Source organism: Palaemon carinicauda, chromosome 38 (assembly GCF_036898095.1).
Source record: "Palaemon carinicauda isolate YSFRI2023 chromosome 38, ASM3689809v2, whole genome shotgun sequence".
In the NCBI taxonomy this organism is placed as follows: Eukaryota; Metazoa; Arthropoda; class Malacostraca; order Decapoda; family Palaemonidae; genus Palaemon; species Palaemon carinicauda.
Window position 1 is genome coordinate 22100226 of NC_090762.1, and position 14203 is coordinate 22114428.

Sequence of the window (14203 nt, forward strand, 5' to 3'; positions counted from 1 at the left end):
TAAAAAATACATCCGGCGCTATGAGTACTGTCTACGCGTACGGGTATTGTTCACTTCGGGTGTCGAAAAAAAATTCGAGTGTAGAGTAGGAACGTGTTCAAAATGTACTTCGTGTGTCAAAAAATTTGGATACAACCGGTACGACGAAAATTGCTTACTTCGTGTGTTGAAATAAAATTCGAGTGTAGAGTCGAAAAATTGCTCGAATTTTACACTTCGGATGTTGGAAAATTCGGATGTAGATACGTTCGTATGTAGAGGTTCCATTGTACTGTGCTAGGTAAAATTGGGTCAGTGTTCATGCCAGAATTAGGAATTCCACCCTCTTAAGAGTGAATCATCCACATAAATAATGTAAGGTGTGTTAGTATGGGAACAAATGACAAATTTGGAGATAATTTGTATTTTTCCTTAACTTTTACAAACCTGTAGTTATTTACATAAATTGGCCCGCTGTCACCTGCCCCCCAGAAGTCCTACCTGCAATCAAAAGTGACGTAAGTCATGGCTGTGAGAGTTTAGATAGAGGTGGCTGGATAACCCCTAAGCCACCCTTGTCTACCCACTCAAGTGTTTAGGCAGGCATGCCACCTCGCACTTTTAGTCTAATAGTTACCTTCTAGCCTCGCTGAAAGATAATCCACATAAATAACTACAGGTTTGTAGTACTGTAGTTAGGAAAAAATACAAATTATCTTCAAATTTGTCATTTTAAACACCTTGCGTTCTTTCATGGACAAGTAGCTGATGGGGCAGGGCTGAGTTTTAACCATGGTCAGGTCTGAGATAGATGACAAAAAATAACTATCTCTTTCTTTCTTTCATCTACCACCCTGTGGGGTAATAGCACCTATGGTACTCTGCAAAGCTGACCTCCGCTGTCTGCAGGTAGAACCATTTCCCTTTTACAACCTGATATAGAAAGATATACTTGTTATGACCCCATACCCCCAGGCAAGGAGGGATAGGGTAACATCTATGGTTGATTCTAAGATTCCTACATTTCTGAAAATTCATACTTAGACCAGTCACAGATTGCTCAGGCAGCTGACCGTGCTTTGCATGAATTGTTTTACGAGGTGTTAGGGTTTTTCCCTGTTATATGCGGAGCGGAGCACATACGAGAAAACCCCAGATCAAAGACCATCCAGTTGGATTGGACTTCCTCCCTCCTAAGGGGTAAGCCAATCCCTATGAATAGCAAAGGCTTGTATTAGTATTGGAACAAATGACAAATTGAAATTAATTTGTATTTTTCTTAACGATACAAGCCTGGAGCTATTTATTCAGATTGGCCTGCCAGCACCTATTCCCCAAGAAGTCCCTGCAAGCAAAGTGGGTGCTCAGCCTAGGGGTGTGAGTGAGTTGGGTAGCTGGCTACCCCATCCATCCTGCTAACTAGTGGGTTGGGTAGTGATCCCTTGCTAAAAGGCTTATGGCTTGTCTTCCAGCCCTGCCGAAAGTAATATCCCCATAAATAATTCCAGGTTTGTATCATTATGAAAAATACAAATTACTTCCAAATTTGTCATATTGTGGTTAGTTCAGCCCATGTTATGGTTTGAAATGACTTATTTTAAAGTAAATGTTGAACAATATTGCACATGATGCACTTTTGTCTTGAATTTATATCTCTACTTGTTTTGGCTTAGTATTTGTTTTATGTTGTTTAGAATAATGAATTGCATTACATTCGAATGTTTAATTATTTACTATTTTTAGTTTTTTATGGTTACATGTGATGACCCGTTGTTCCTTGTTTTATGATATTACTGTATGTAAATGCTGATTACATTAATAATTTTTTGTTTTTCTATTACAGCCTAATAAAAACAATGGACAGAAAAAAATATCATCATATTTTACCCCAGCAACAACTTCAAAACTGTTCACCACAGTCAATGATGAAGTTTCTAAGAAAAGCTACCAAAAATCTACAAGCAGCCAAATTGACACAAAGAAATCTTCTGTTGTATCCAAGAGCAAACAAAAATCAATTCAGAAGTCGGATATAAATTCTCAAGGTTTAACAGATGTATCCTCTGATTCTGATGTTGAAATTGTTGAAAGTCAGCCAACATGTATAGAGGAAACTAAGAAATGTGTAGTCGCTGATGATGATGACTTTAGTCCAGAATTCATTCCACCAACACCAAAGATGAAAGCAAGGGATAAGATTTTGTATTCAGAAGTACAAAAGTTTCATCAGGATATGGGATCCTGTTCTAAGATCTCAAATTGTAATGAACAAGGTTCTGAAGATACATCTTTTGATTCAGAAACTGATGCCATAGAAGGTACACCAGAGGTAAGTTCAAAGTTCAATAGATTCCTAGTTGATGACACTTTGGATAATGACGACATCATTCCACCTACACCTCAACACTTACCAAGTCTTGGTACATGCAAGTCTCCATTGAGTAAAAGACTCAAATATTCACGGTGTTTACCCAGCTCCAGATCCTTAAATGTTGGAATAAAGAATGATTTGAAGCCAAAACCCTTATCTCTTAAAAGCAAAGATACTAACAAACCACATCCAGAAGTACAAAAGTTTCATCAGGATATGGGATCCAGTTCTAAGATCTCAAATTGTAATGAACAAGGTTCTGAAGATACATCTTTTGATTCAGAAACTGATGCCATAGAAAGTACACCAGAGGTAAGTTCAAAGTTCAAAAGATTCCTAGTTGATGACACTTTGGATAATGATGACATCATTCCACCTACACCTCAACACTTATCAAGTCTTAGTACATGCAAGTCTCCATTAAGGAAAAGGCTCAAATATCCACAGTCTTTACTCAGCTCCAGATCCTTAAATGTTGGAATAAAGAATGACTTGAAGCCAAAACCCTTATCTCTTAAAAGCACAGATACCAACAAACCACTTCCAGAAGTACAAAAGTTTCGTCAGGATATGGGATCCAGTTCTAAGATCTCAAATTGTAATGAACAAGGTTTGGAAGTTACATCTTTTGATTCAGAAATTGATGTCATAGAAGGTACACCAGAGGCAAGTTCAAAGTTCAAAAGATCCATAGTTGATGAAAGTTTTGATGATGACGATATCATTCCACCTACGCCTGAACCCAAGCCAGTACGTAAGTTTCCATTGAGTAGAAGACTTGGATATTCACAGTCTGTACTCGGCTCCAGATCCTTAAATGGTAGAATAAATAATGATCTGAAGCCAAAACCAGTATCTCTTAAAAGCAAAGATACTAGCAAACCACATCTTTTAAAAGCAAATGATAAACCTTTGCAAGTGGTTCATGCACTAAATAATCAGATTCCTGTTGTAAATGAACCTGGTAACAATGATGAAATTGCCAGTGAAAAAATTTCTCTTAGCATTTGTGACAAAGAAAACAAAAATGTGGGAATGCTTGGATTCATCAAAAGCGCTGCAATCACGGGTACAGGAGTATCTTCTGATCCTAAACGGGTTATTACTCAAGATAAGATAAAAGAAATTAATGACATAAACCAATGCAAATTAAATCTTTTTGCAAAATTCAGTCACCAGTCCCCTTCTCTAAGTGGATCAGAGAGTGATGGCAGTTTTAGTTTACTTCAGGGTAGTGTAATAAGTCAAAAAGCCATAAAAAAAGATGTAAAGAATAGCAATATGTTGATAGAAGAGGTCATGAAAAATGAAGATAATGAAATTACTGACAACAGTATGGATGAGTTAGTTTTGCTAAGAAATGGGATAACTGTAACTGATAATAGAGCTGTTGATTCTGAAGATGATATGCAACAGGTTTCAGCTGATAAAGAAATCAAGTTAAAAACCGGAAAGGACATCTTTGAGATGTCGCAGGAATTTGTGATAGAGTCCAGTGATGGAAAAGAGGAAATTTCTAAAGATAAAAGTACTTTTCCAGAAGCAGATTTTGAGTTCGAGGACTCATTAGATTACTTGTTAGGTGAAGATTTAGCTTCTAATTTTGAGAAAATGTCTCCATTCAAAAAACCTGAATCAGCACAAACTACTGAAAACAAGATTATAAATAGGATGTTGAATGAAGGTCTTGGAGAAGACTCTTTCGCAGTTCGTAGCAACTTTGGCAGGCACATTGTGACAGGTGTTGAGCATCGTCCGTATGAAGGACAAATGTTTATTCAAATGACTTCTCTTCATGAAAAGGAGAAGAGAACTTGTTCTCTCAGAGGATTTTGGGTTCAGAGTGCAATAGCAGAGGGTGATATAGTACATATTCTTTTTGCAAAGTATATTGATGGTCATTATACTATTGACAACAACCAAGGAATCATTGTTATCAAACCAGATTATCTCATATCTGGCACCTCTGTCGTATCGGCTGTCTTTTGTCGCCGCAAATCTGTATTGAATGAGAGATTTAGAGGGATGGATTCTGGTAACAAAGCCATGCTAATTGGAAGCCTAGTTCATCAACTCTTTCAAGATGTAGTAAAAAATAAGATTACATCCAAGGTAAAATTGGATAGCCTCATGAGGCAACTTATATCCCATCCCAAAATGCTTTGTGAAATGTATGGTTTAGGTGTGAATGAGGCTGGCATATTTGAAGAAATGAATAACTATTTACCACGAATTCTTAGCTGGTCACAACGATATCTGGGTAGTGGTCTTGTACAAATGCAAGATGGCTGTGTCTCACGGAAAAATCAGTGGCAAGGAAATATATTAGAAATTCATGATATAGAAGAGAATATTTGGTCTCCTAAATTTGGAGTCAAGGGTAAAGTAGATTTGACAGTTAAGACTCGCTGCAGAGGATCCACGAAGGTGGTTCCCCTGGAATTAAAAACTGGCCGGTCAAGCTTTTCTGCTGAACATCGAGGGCAAGTGACTCTTTACAGTATGATGAGTGCAGATAGGAGAGAAGATCCACAGGCTGGTCTACTTTTATACTTAAAGTGAGTAGAATTTGATTTTGAAGTTTTGACACAAATTTTATTGACCTTTTTTTCCTTGGGGCTATTGTAAGGTATGAGTGAATGTCTTTTCATAGCTTAATGTGTAATTATCAATGAAAATTTTTTCATTGCCTAGGTTATTTTATATGGAATGAAAGATAAACCTGAAATGTATTTGGTATTGCATATACTTTTATGAAGTGCAAACCAATGTCTTATCAAAGCCTTTCATTTTGAAATCCTGTACAAATGAGTCCAGAATTTACACTTAGACACTGCATCTACAGTAATGCCTCTGGATACAGAATTAATTAGTTGCGGAGCGGCTTTCGTATCATGATTTTTTCGTATAATGAGGGGAGTTTTACATGTAAATCGCCTAATTCGTTCCAAGCTTTACAAAAACACCACATTAAATTTTATAGTAAAGCTATACTGTTCTAACTACAATGAAATACAATCAAATACTGTACACTAGAATCATTCAATACCTAACTTAACCATTATTACCTTTAAATGAAGTAGTTATTGGAACATAATGCAATAATAAATGGAAAATAAAGAAAATGTGAAACCTTACCTTTTGAGTGAAGTGATGTCTGAAAATGAAAGTGGCGGCAGAGGAGGAGGACAAGCGGCAGTAAATATTAACAAGTGGCAGAAAACATGAACACTTAACTTTATGAAACATTAACTAATGGCAGAAAATATTAACACTTAACTTTAGGAAAACTTAAATCAAATTTCTTTTGTTTTTTGTTTCTTTCTAATTTTTTTTTTCTACTTTACATTTTGTACTTTGTAAATTTCATCAATTTCTTCATCACTTCGACTTTTCTGTTTCGGATCACTTTGAGCTTTCTCTTGGCCTACTAATGGGCCTCTTTACAAAAAAATGAACCAAGCAAGCTTGTTTCTGCCTGCTTAAAATGTTCCTGAAATGAGTTAGTCAAACATCATTACACTGAGCAAGAACATGACCTGTGTAAACCTTTTCGATGTGAATGTTTTCTATGAAGTCTGCCATTTTATGATGAGCTAGAATCTCCTTAATTTCTGCCTTTGTCGTAGTCGTAACTGTCCGCCTCGTCGTGGCTAGAGAACTGTTCCTGAACGACATTCGCTTGCATTACTTCCAACTCCTTCAGCTTATCTGCTGTAAGCTCCTCTTGGTGCTCCTCGAGAAGCTCATTAATGTCGTCCTCATTAATGGTCGAGGAATGCCAATGCGTAGATGCATGATGGGAAAAATGCTGACCAATGGGAGAGCAGGATCTTTGGTAACTAGCATCAGGGTACGAATATAACCAATCGAATAGCAGGACGAGGGTGGCGAGTTTACAGTTTGGTGGCACATGAATTTTGAAATTATTTTCTTGGCGGCCGGGTGAATCACGTTTTGTATCATGAGAAGTTTTTCGTAATATGAGGCAAAAAATTTTCATATCGCTTTTTGTACCGTGCATTTTTTGTATACAGACTTTCTTATTGAGAGGTATCACTGTACTTTATATAATCTGTGTCACTTCATTTACATAAATTGATATAAACACTGAGATCAAGGATTTCCAGACTGTTTCCTCATGTTATATACAGAGGCTTTATTTGTATAATAGTATTGAGCAGATGTAATCACCTCCCTTTGTATTGTGTAAACAGAATTCTAAAAATTTCTAGGGATGGTGCTATGGAAGAGGTTCCTGCTGGAGAAAAAGAAAAGAAGGGTCTTATTCAACTAAGGAATGAGATGATACATTACTTAACAGCTCAACCAGTCTTTGTGGAAGGGAATAATGTAAGTGAGAAATTTGTTTGCTTATACAGAACTGTACTGTACTGTACTTTTCAATACTGAAACTACTTCAGCAGCGTACACACTACTGAATGCTATTACTGTTGAGTATTCTGTCCTTGCTGGGAAGAGCTTATACCTTTGTCATTTGTACAAAACAAGATTCTTGACAGGCATGTTTGCTTATATTTTACTTTTTTCTTTTTATACTATATATTGTTTAGGCTGCTGATGTAGTACTGTATTATCAACAGTGGAGTCAAGAAGTATGGAATCTAAAGAACTCATATTTTCAGTTAAGTAAATAAGATAATAGAAATCTTAAACATAGATGTTCCAACGCAAATACAAACCTTACACTATTTATAGTGGTACTCTTTTAGTGAAACTGAAAAACGAGCCATGATAATTTTAGCGAGGATAACCAGCCCAACCGCTAGTGAGTGGGTGTGGGGTGTGGGTAGTCGGCTACCCCGCTCATTCTCACACCTGGGCTGAGCAACCACTTTCCTTGGTAGAGGACGGTCATTCTGCCGCTCTCTCCTGCTTTGAGAATTGGCATTATTAATAACTTTTTCTTTGTTCCAGCGCAAATACCAACCTTCCACTGTTTATATTGGGTATATTGTTTACCGTGCTAGGCAGTATATCTTAGCAACCCATGTTTGCCAACGGTTATATGGTTATACTTGTATAATCGGATAAGCAACTTGGTGGAGTAATGAGAGCTTAGGTTGTGGAGGAAATGTCCCCCTAAATCTCGATGAAGTCACAGGCAGCAGGGATTGAGTTTAAGGTGATGGACAAACTGTCTCTTTGGCTTTAACACCCGATGCTTGGCAGTTGATCTTACTAAAATTAGTATGGACCGGCAGGGGGTCACTTGCCTTAGATAGGCACTGCGCATCATAAAGAACTGGCCATCCTTTGATGTATCTAGCCAATGAATCCTATGGGTTTAGTCAGTCATGGAAAGAGAAGATGAAAGAATGGCCCCCAGTCCTGGGTGTAGTGGGGTGCAAAGAATATCCCAGTTTATAGATGATAAAGAAAAATTTAAAATAGTTAATTGGAATGTTAGAACCATGAATCAGATTGGAAAGTTACAGCAAATGGAGAGTGAATTTATGAAATATAACTTGGATATCTTGGCCCTAAGTGAAACACGTTGTAAGACCTTAATGTGTTCATGAATGAATTCAGTGTGTTTGAAGTTGGAGCTATCCTCAAAACTCTAAAGAAATGGAAAGCCTCTGAATTCAATGGAATAACTGCCAAGGTGATACTGGCTGTAAAGGAAGTGACTCCTAGACTACTTACAAGATTATTTTGTAGAATGTGGCTTGAAGAGGATGAATGGGAGTTAAGAGTGTCGGTGAAAATGACAAAAAAAAAGACCTGTCTGATTGCAACAATTACACAGGCATAACACTTACCTCTGTCGTTATGAAAATATCTAGTACTGTATGCTTATTCTAAAAAGAAGGGAGAGAAAGATTTATGCAAAGGTTAGAGATGAGCAAGCAGGAATTAGAAAATTTTCATTTTGAGATAGGTTGTACAGCAATGTTTAGAATATAGAAATCCACTTTTGATAGTATTTGTGGACTATGAAAAAGCCTTTGATAATGTGCACCGGCCACTTTTGTGGAGAGTCCCGCGTCATTATGGAATTCCTCTTAAATATGTAAATTTGATCAAGTCTGTTCATGAACATAGCAAGTGCAAAGTTAATGTAAATGGAGTCTTATCAAATGAATTTCCAGTGAAGAGCGGAGTACTCCAAGGGAATGTATTGTCACCTATGTTGTTTATCCTCATGAATTTTGTAAAGCTTGGAACAGTCGGAGATGGGGGAGAAGGATTAGACTAGATTGATGATAAGAATGTAGCAGACTTAGATTATGCTGATGATGCTGTCGTTGTTAGCAGAACATCATAGGATTTGCAATGCTTGCTTACCAAAATGCATGAAATATTACACAAGGTTGGGCTGAAGATAAATAGAAGAAAGACAGAGATAATAACGGAGTATGCATTGGAAGATGAAATATCATTGGAAGGAGAAAGGATTAATGAGGTAGAATCATTTAAGTACTTAGGAACTATGATCTCCAATACAGGGTCTTTAGAATAAGAGTTTAGTGAAAGATTGAAAAAAGCAAATCAGACAATAGCTAGGTTAAGTAAAATTTGGAAATCAAATTGGCTGAAATTGCATATAAAAATAGAATATATATATCAGTTTAGTGTTACTCTATGGGCATGAGTCATGGTATGACAATGAAACTAGCTTCAAGAGATTTAGTAGATTTGAGAACAAAGCCCTCAGAAGGATATTTGGAGTTAAATGGCAGGACAGGATTAGAAATGAAACTATAAGAGAGTTTACCCGAGTGCCATATGTGGATGAGATCATGATGAGGGGTAGATGGAGATGGTTTGGTCATGCTCTTCACACTCCCCAAGAGATATTAGTTCAGCAAATGTTCAGCTGGGTTCCTCAAGGAACTAGAAGAGCTGGAAGACCCAGGCCTACATGGCTGAGGTCTAAGAATTGTGAAGTAGGAGATGATGAATGGAGAAGTATTGAATTAAAGCTCAAGATAGAGACGACTGACGAAATCTAACCGAGGCCCTTTGCGTCATTAGACATAGGAGGAGATGATGATGATATTGTTTTCGGTGAACCTGAACTAGCCATGATAATTTTAAGTGAGGGATAACCAGTAGCCCAGCTACCCTCCTCCCTCACACACCAGGGATGAGTAACCACTTTCTTGGCTTGATGACGGACATACGTCCCACTCTCCTGATTTTGACTGGCTTTGATTGTTTCACAGTTAAATCTCTTTCTTTTTCATTATATGTATAAAAACATTCATACACACACACACACACACACACACACACATATATATATATATATATATATATATATATATATATATATATATATATATCTATCTATCTATCTATCTATCTATCTATCTATCTATCTATCTATATATATATATATATATATATATATATATATATATATATATATATATATATATATATATACTGTATATATATACACACAGTATATATGTATATATATACTGTATTTATATACATATGTAACTTTTTCCACAGTGCTCTTTGTGTGACAGCGTATTACGGCAGTCTCGCCGCATGGAGTCGTCATTGTGTTGATACTATGATTTCCTTACTTGCCCCCCTCCCTCTTAATTGGATGGCCGACAGTTCCTAAGGGGGATTGGTTCACCTTTCTCGTTCGCGTATTAGGTGTCCCTCCTTATTAATTTCTTCAGTTCTCAAGTTAAATTTATTAACTGCTTGTTATTTAACTTTTTCAGCAGTTTTGTGATTTGTATTCATCTCAACTTTTACTTGTTCCTCGGAAAACAAGTCTACTTCCAGGGCCTTTTGAGCCTGAAACCCAATTCATGAAATACTATATTTCCTGAGAATACCTTATTCTCATTTTAATAATGAGAAACCCAATTCTAGTAAATTTTATTTGGACTTTTTTCACAATCTTGTCTCAACTAGTCTATTGATGAACAGAGTTCTGTGACCCCTCTGGCCAAGGATACTGTATATCCCCCTCTTTTTGGTGTCCACAGATCAGAAGTGAAGTTTGTCATCCTGAACATGATCACCCTATTGGTCAAGACTCACTATCTTAGGGGAAGCGTCACCAGAGAGCCCCCCCCCCTCATTCACATGGCATCAGTGGACCTGACACTTTTTAGTTCAGTGAAAAAAAATCAAACTTTGGTTGGGAATTATCTCAGATGTAACTCTTTCACGATCTCGTCTCTCAAAGAGATTTCTGATGACATTTACAACTAGTTATCCTGTCCCGTAGAGCAATGCGAGGGTTCTGATGAAACAAAATATCGTGGACATAATATTCCCACTTTATTTGTGAGCTCTGGCAGCTCAAAAAGAAAGTATTTAGAAACACTTAATCTCTCGGATTAAGAGAAACTATCATGAGAGCCTTTACAGTCTCTGGGGAAGCATTGCTAGCCCCCCCTTGAGCACATGATACATGTGGGCTTTCTGTAACATTAGTGTTCCGCAAAACCCCTCAATAGTACAAGTCCTCAAAGCTGGTTGATGGAAGAGAAACCCACCCTTACGGAGAGTTATCTTGAAGATGCCACATTTAGATTTTTGAACACTCTCACTAGGCATTAGAGTTGCAGTGCAGCAAATAATCTAACTGTCAGCTCTCATGAGATACGTGACCATTCTGGTCTCAAGCCTGATTATTCTCTGCCTTATATGGTATAATGGACACTAAGGCAGATGGTGATCTTGATTGGTCTTGAAGCCTTCCATTAGTTTTCACCCTGATTCATGTAAGAATGCCTCAAATTTCTTTAGTATTTGATGGTACTGTATACTGAAATTGCCTTTTTATTATGTAACACTTGAAGTTCATGCCACTTCACCCCTGGTGAAAGATTTTATTCTTGGATTCAAACGTGTATCCTTTCCTCTTTACGAGCTCGCTACTCTGTTCACTGGTGATTCTCTTTGATCTCTTGCTAGTGTTTATAGTAATTGTGTCAGAGAGAAAGGATACACCTCTCAACTTCATGGAGACTTCACTCTTGGAAAGAATTTTATTGTCAGAATCGAAAGTACGGCCTTGCCTCTTTACGAGCTGGCTGCACTCCACTATTGATCCACTTTGATCTCTTGCTATTACTTGTAGTAATTATATCTTTCACAGAGGTAGGTTACACCTCATAACTTCATGGAGATTTCTTCCCTCCTAAGGAAGACTTATATAAATGACTCAGAAGTTTGTATCCGCGTAGGAATAAACTACTGTACAAATTATAATACAATTTGTATTTTTCATAGTTATACAAACCTGAGTCATTTAACAAATTTCCCACCTCAACTACCCTGCAAGTCTTTAACCAGGTGACTGTTGTGAGGAGGCTAAGTGAGCAGGAGTCCTCTTTCTCCATGCGTATGTACTATGGTTGCCCATCAATGAAGCATGGTGCAATCAAACCAATTTTTGTTTGGCTGGTCGTAAAAAACATGACTAGCAGTTACCCATATAAATGACTCAGGTTTGTATAGTTAGGAAACGTACAAATTGTATGAAAATTTGTAGTTTTTCAATATAAGTAAATTAAGGAGGTATGTATTTGTGTTTTTCAGTCACCAATATAGCTGGTCATTTTTTGATTTTAAAGATACAGAAAGACTTTTATGAAATTACAGGTTCCAAAATCACCGAATCTACCGGAACCAATAACTTTTGAAAAGGCTTGCAGTAAATGTGCACATTTGTTAACTTGCACAGTATATCAAAAGCATATTGAAGAAGTCACCCCAGACCCAGCCCATCCCATGGCTACACTTATTCCACAAGCAACAGGACATCTTAAGCAGGTGTTGTATTTCTTGTAAATTACAGTACAATACTTCGAACTTTGTTGTTAGAAACTTGCGAGTGTATGTCTTGTTACATATGTTACTCAAGATAATGATTCAACTTAATGCGAAAAGGTTACTCATAGCACACAATTGCAGACTGTGATAAACCTGTCATGCAGTATAACTTAGATTTATTGCAGGTACTAGTCTAGGATCTCAATTTCTTACAAAGGACTTTTTTCTTGTTATATATGATAAATATAAATTCTTATTAATATAAATTTTTACTTTTTGCCTTGATGATATTTTTACCCCTGCTACCTGAAAGTGTTATGCATCTACTGTTTTTTTATAGAATTTTTTAATGCAGACAAAATTCTTTGTGCACTCAAAGTTTCTAACTTAGGGTACTGTAGGATAAAGTATCTATCATAGTAAACCTGTTAGTGAATCATGAGCTCATATGAATTGCAAGCTCATTGCAAAGTAATTGGGTAATTTTGTAGAGAGCTTAAATTCTCATTGTAAAGATAGGAACAATAGTATATAATTAAGTTATTGAAGACTTGTAGTATATAATACAAGCTATGCTTAATCTTTTTTTTGTTTGTAGAGTCATTTAGACTATTTCCGGCTTTGGTGCCTTCTGCTTCATTTAGAAATAGCTGTCAACAAGAAGGATAATGCTGTTCGGTCTCTTTGGTGCCAAAATGCTGATAAAAGGTAATATGCTTTATCATTTGACATTGTGTTGCCACAGACTCTTTATTCAAATAATTTCAGACTGCTAACTCAAGATGGAAGATCTGATTTGTACTAAACAGTGTATAGTATCTTGTTTTTAAGCTGCTGATAGCTAGGTTGAAAGGTTCCTAGGTATTTAATGAGTTGTTTGATACTATATGAAACCAGGACTTGTTTGTTGTGTTACTTACAGTTACAAATATTTACTTCTAGTGTATGCTTGTTGCTAGCTGGAATTTTGATGAATTCATTTGTTTTATCTGTTATAGTCTGACTGTTTTTTTTAATCCTTGAATTTCAACTTTAATAAGACCAAGATTCAGTAAAATAAGCATTTTAAAAAAAGGTTATGCAAATTTTGTATTTTAAGATATACTTATAATTTTTTCAGGGAAGCTATGGGAGACTGTCTGTCATTCTTAATACTAGACCCAAGTTGTGAAGTTCAAGAATATGAATCGGGTTGTTTCCTCCATACTTTTATTCGGTCCCCCTCCTACCCCAGCCAGGCAAATTTGGAAGATGTTGGCATCCAGGTAGGAACTTTTTTACTTTGTAAAATTTAGAAATTGTATATTGGATTTGAATCTTTGGTTTAGTGTAAAGTTAAAGATGTGTTGAAATATGTGAAGTTTGCAACCAATAAATTTGTACTTTTCAATATTAATCTTACCCGATGATCATGTAGCTGTCAACAATGTTGCCCGACAGAAATCTACGATCGGGATACACCAGCGATCGCTACCCAGGTGGGGGTGTACTCAACAGCGCCATCTGTGAGCAGGTACTCAAGTACTTCTTGTCAACAAGAACTCAATTTTTCCTCTGTCGTGCCTCCGGCTAGACCTACTTGGATACGCTGTTGATTCTGGAGTTATTGTTCACGATTTGGTGATGTATTTGCTCTAGAGTTTAGCCTTCGCTATTCAGGAAGCTTTATCATTAGCTTAGCAAGCTTTTGGAATTAATTTGTTTTAATTATGGTGACGAAGAGAGTATGGACTCTCTTTCACTTTTAAATGGCCGACCCTTCCCTTAGACGGAAGTGTTGGTGTCGAAGAGAGTATAGACTCTCTTTCACTTTTAAGAATTTATGCTATTTTAATTTTAATGTTTTTGAAAGAATTTCTTTGATAGTCTCGTACTTTTTCAAAGTTGAACTAACGTTTTGTTTAGTCTCCGCAGTTGTTGACGTTCAGAACGTTCAACTTGCGCTCTATCGTTACGATAGAGAGAGAGTAATTCACGGTTTCACGTTGCAGTAAGAGTAAACCGATTCTAGCGTTTCGTTCATTCTTTCTTAGCTTAAATGGTTGTAATTCTAATAAAGGAACTTTTTATTTG

The 14203-nt window shown here is 36.6% G+C and overlaps 1 protein-coding gene across 1 annotated transcript in view; it reads left to right on the plus strand.

Annotated features, from left to right (window-relative positions):
• Positions 1-14203, plus strand: part of LOC137630453 (DNA replication ATP-dependent helicase/nuclease DNA2-like) — a 93219-nt gene that overhangs the window by 19441 nt on the left and 59575 nt on the right. The window contains exons 2-6 of the mRNA XM_068361931.1: positions 1823-4908; positions 6586-6703; positions 11960-12130; positions 12729-12838; positions 13251-13395. Coding sequence (XP_068218032.1) covers positions 1823-4908; positions 6586-6703; positions 11960-12130; positions 12729-12838; positions 13251-13395 — 3630 coding nt within the window. The remainder of the gene's footprint in view (positions 1-1822; positions 4909-6585; positions 6704-11959; positions 12131-12728; positions 12839-13250; positions 13396-14203) is intronic.